The 5,298-nt window shown below is 27.0% G+C and overlaps 1 protein-coding gene across 1 annotated transcript in view; it reads right to left on the bottom strand.

Annotated features, from left to right (window-relative positions):
- The window catches only part of LOC105623767 (BTB/POZ domain-containing protein 6-like), a 21,025-nt gene extending 16,348 nt beyond the window's left edge, over positions 1-4,677 (bottom strand). Inside the window, exon 1 of the mRNA XM_012205145.1 lies at positions 4,581-4,677. Within this exon, the coding sequence (XP_012060535.1) occupies positions 4,581-4,677 (97 nt within the window). The remainder of the gene's footprint in view (positions 1-4,580) is intronic.
- Between the last annotated feature and the right edge of the window lie 621 nt (positions 4,678-5,298).

Below are 5,298 nucleotides of genomic sequence, written 5' to 3' on the forward strand. Positions count from 1 at the left end.
GTGTGTGTGTGTGTGTGTGTGTGTGTGTGTGTGTGTGTGTGTGTGTGTGTGTGTGTGTGTGTGTGTGTGTGTGTGTGTGTGTGTGTGTGTGTGTGTGTGTGTGTGTGTGTGTGTGCAGGGTGAGACATTTTAATCGCCTCAGGTGAATATCTCAGAAGCTAAGAGAGATACAAGAAAAAGTTTTATATGAAAGTTATAGATTTTCTTGGGGAAAAGAAGGAGAAAATAATGGATTTTAAATAGAAAGCACTAGCAAGGTCACGTCAATATGAATTTTTAAATGGACCCCCCCTCTCCATTTTTTATTGCATTTTATTTTGTAGCACACCTCAAGAGCTTTTGCACTGAAAATTTTTATATAAAAATGAAAATAAAAGAAACAATCTCCAATGACCTGGACGAATGTTATTCAAGACATGATTCTGAACATTTAAGAGGTTTTAACCATCGATCGGACATTTTGCTAATGTCGGCGGTACTGTAATTTTCAAGCCTTATAACTCGAAAAATTCTTCATAAAAAATATTTTATTATGATGTTTTGAAAAACTTTCGAGGTATGCTACAAAAATATGCAATAAAAATGGGAGATTCCATTTTTTAAATTCATATTGATCTTAATATGACTTTGATAATATTCTCTATCCAAAATGCGTTATTTCCACCTTCTTTCCTCCAAGAAAACCTACAACTTTCATATAAAACTTTTTCTTGTATCTCTTTTTCTCAGATATTCACCTGGGGCGATTAAAATGGCCCACACTTATATCACGAGTAAAATGTTAATTCAATACAAGTATAAATTTATTGTAATCTGCTATAGTCAATACATGTCGACTAGTAAGTGTATACATTTACTAAAGTTAACTTTCATTGTGACATATGCATACACATACGTACAGAGTACGTATTCTCATTTTAACCCTTACAATACAAGATACAATTTAGTGCCTCATCCAAACATGAGTCACTAGAATCCGTTCGTTTTTTTTTCATATGCAGAATCGTTCAAAAAATTTCTAAGAGTTCACTAACATACTCTCAATTTTCTAGAATAAATATTGAAAAATAATGAAATATAATATAATTTAGAATTACCGAAAGACTCAAAGAAACTTGTACGAACAGGAATCGCTCAGTCACTACTGATCTTATATAGGTTAATTTTACAACCAAATATTTCGAAACAAACAAATATTTCGAAAAACGTAGAAGATATGTACATTCCAGACAAAAGTGAAACGATTTCGAGGGTGACGTGTTTTGGCCATATCGCTTTCTTTTTTAGATGGAGGCGCCAAAAAAATATGAAGGTTACTCAATCTTATTAATGAAACTATATGATTTTTTTATAACTGTATGATTCCTCTAATTATTCTGCACATAAAAATATTAAAATAGAGATACCAAAAGATCAATAAATTTCGAGATATTTTATATAGATTTATTTTCAGAGGTGTAATACTTCCAATCTATATTGTTTATCTTTTGCTATTTATTATTTATTATTTATACGAGTACTTATTGTCTTTAAGTATCTCTATACATCTCTATACATCTTTGTGAGTATATGTTCTGTTGTCTACTGTTTCTTTCAATTTTTATTTTACATCCATCTACCATGTTATGCCGTGTCTAATAATAAACTCTTAATTTAGTTTCATGTAAGTGAACTAAAGTTTGATTTTAACATTTTTTATATTAACTTTTATATTAATTTATTCATAATTGTATTACTCAGTAATGAACAGTCTAATAGAACATGTACAAAAAACCTTATAGAAACAGTCCAATCTTGACAATCATGTAAGTTTATTTTATCATATTTTGTGTGGATAACTTTATGCTAGCAATTAAAAATATTTTTTAATTCCTTTGAGTAGTTCGATTCAAAATAAAAAATTTCTTTTTTTTTAAACTTAGTAATTTGATCACCACAGTATTTTGTATTTTATACTTTAATAATTTATACTTGTATGCGCTATCATTATGTAATTCGTATTTAATATTTTAATTAATTTTTTTTATACTGAAGAGAACCTTGATTATAGATTGAAACATATACGCTTTATTATTCATTTTGAATAAATTGTATAAAATACACATTAATAACCACAAATTGGCTCAAATTGGCATTTTTATTTTATATTTTATTCTAGCACACATTGACATAAAATATTAAATATCTCGTAAAATTTGCGATATATTAAATCTTTCATTATTTAGACAAAATTTTCTTATAATTTTTCTCTATTATTGTTTAATAATTAATCAGTAAATAATTTATCAGTTATCACATATTTGTGGAGAACTGGGAAAAGTGAAAATTTAAAATTGATCATGGAAAAAATGAGGGAAGAATAAAAAAGTTTGAAATTTTGAGTGTTACTCAATTCTCTTAAAATGCTTTTCTACTAAATAATTGTTATAATTTTTTAAAATAATGTATCTAACATTTATAATCAAATACTAATTTTCTTAGTCAGTATGGAGTCTTTATGGGGGGAGAGATGGGGGGGATATTCTTAGTCAGTATTATTGCAAACTATGGAATCGATTCTATAACTCTTAACGAAGTCGTTGATGTCATTGCACAGCTTTTTTACTCTATATAATATCAATGACTGTCGTTAAAAGTTACAAAATCGGTCCCTGTATATACTATGCATCAGTCATTATGTTAAAAAAATCTAATTATTCTTTTTTTAATGTAAAAATTAGACGTTTCTCACAATGTTTATTTTTTTGTTTTAATTTTCATATAGTTTAGTATGAAATTTAATTCACTTTAATTAAATTTTGTTATTTATTTATTTAATTTAAAATATATTTATTTAATTAAGATATATATGTTATTAAATATATTTTCTATTTCAAGCTGTAAAATCAAAATGATCAAAACAATTTTAATGAAATAATTAAAATTTACATTTTATTCAGTATTTATATTTTTATTTAATTATCATTTTTTTTCGTTATAGTAGCATTCATTTTTTCAATATTTATTTCTTGTTGGTCTGAATTTGCATCCAAAATTTTATTATGCTGCTAAGAGTGTTAAGCTTCTAAATGTATATTGTTTTTATAATAATATAGGATAGTTTTCTTACAATTTTTACTTCTAAATGTTAAAATTTATATATTTGATATTGGTCGTAGAAAATTTTCCACTGTCATCTGGAAAATCTGGAAAAGTCATGGAATTTTAAAATTCATTTTTGATACAACCCTTTATTAATAATGTAATGTTATATTTGAGAATACTTTTTATTGACACTGTAATTTTGAAATCCGAGATTATAAGATATTTATCATCAATAAGATTTATTATAATGATAAAAACAATTTTTTATTATAATGATAAAAACAATTTTTACTCTTATAAATCTTTAGCTTGATATAAATTGATTTTATGCACTTTATTTTTAAATGTTGCATATTCGTGCGATTTATTCTCCGAAGAAAGCAAAATAATTTTTAATGTATACATAAACAAAAGAATAATGGGAATCAGAATACCATGAGCCACAAAAATTTCAATTCTCAAATATGAAATGTTTTGTCCCATTTTTTAAATATAATTAAAAAATATAATTATGTATATTTAAAAATGCATTGAGTTATTTGATAAATATTTATTGATTTTGGGGAGAAAAAATAAAAATTATTATTTTTAAAGAAAGATCCAAGATGCCCATATCCATGGATCATATACAAAAAGTAAGTTTATTCAAGAAATGACAAATATAATGATAAAAGTTAAAAAGGAAATTTCAATTTATAGTCTTAGCATAATTACTGAATATAATAAAACATAATTAATAGAAAAAAGTCCATAAATAAATCTATACTGATCAGTGAACAAATATATACATGTATAGAATATAGAACTTACGGAGAATAAGATTAATTGCTTAGACTTATAAGCTACCATTCTAGTGCATTAGTTTGTATTGCCTTGTTTTCTATGTGACCCATGATGCTCCGAATACTACTATGGAAAACAATGAAACGATATATATCCAAAACTTAAGTGATAGATGATTATTTGTAATGTAGCAAGATGCGAGAAAAGATGTATAGAAATTTGCATTTGACCCTAGAGATTTGCATCTTAAATATATGACCTTAAATATCTTTTACTATAAAGACAATATTAAAGCATTTCTAAATTATTTTAAAATTACTTTTGCATCACAAAAATCATTAATAGCACGTGCGTCCCAAAACAACGGAGTTTAATCACTCTAGATACGAAGTATGGCCAACAAAGTAACAATCGTATATCATTTACATTAATTTAAACAATTTTTGGATTACCCTAAACAGTCGATGACCCTATGACTCACAGTGCCCCGGTCCTCCTCTACACGAGTTTTTATATTAAATAGTAGGATTTTCTTTATAAATACGGATTTCCAGCACATCTCGTATAAATTTTGATAATCATAAACAAGATTTATCTTCACGAAACAGGTGCAAAGTATAAACAACACACTCTCACTCATTCGCACACATCAAGTGAAAGTAGTCTCTCTGTTTTTTCTTTTTTTTTCTTCATTCTATTTTTGTTTCTCTCACCGTTCATCCAAGCATTGGTTTGTTTGACCGTAACGTTGTCCTGAAAACGCTTCATTGGCTTAGTAGAGATCTTCGAGTAGAGATTCGACATTGCCATTGTTATCACTTTTGAATAATGTCTTTAGTCTCCCTTTTTTGTCGTAATCTCCTCTTGTGTATGCTCGGCTCACAATCACATCAGGAGATCGTGCGTTGTCGGTTAGGCGGCCGCCATTTTCCATACGGGCGCTGGTCGAACAGTGCCGCCACCGTTATCACAAGCAACTATGTCGGTCGATAGACATCGAATAATGAGAAAATGGAAGGGATACACACGCGCAAGAAGGCAATTGTTACATATAGAATTAATTAAAGAGGAATAGTAAGTATAATTTAATTATATATAATCAAATAATTTATTATTCGTAATCTTTAGTTCTCAGTTTATTCTTTTGATACAAATTTAAAATAAAAATATTATGTTCTATATATATGTATAAGCATAGCGTTTTTATTTTATAATTATGTAATAAATGATGTGAAGTCACGGAAAAGCACAAGTGCAAGTATTTTTAAAAAATTAGAATTTAACTTAAAAAGGATGATACATCTTAAAATTACACTTTACAATACACCCAACAAACGCTAAATATTCTTGAAATATTCATAAAATGTTCCTAAAATTCCAAAAAAAAACATTCCAGAAAATATTCCGAAATATTCCGAATATTATTTTACT

Source organism: Atta cephalotes (assembly GCF_000143395.1).
Source record: "Atta cephalotes unplaced genomic scaffold scaffold00064, whole genome shotgun sequence".
NCBI classification, from domain to species: Eukaryota; Metazoa; Arthropoda; class Insecta; order Hymenoptera; family Formicidae; genus Atta; species Atta cephalotes.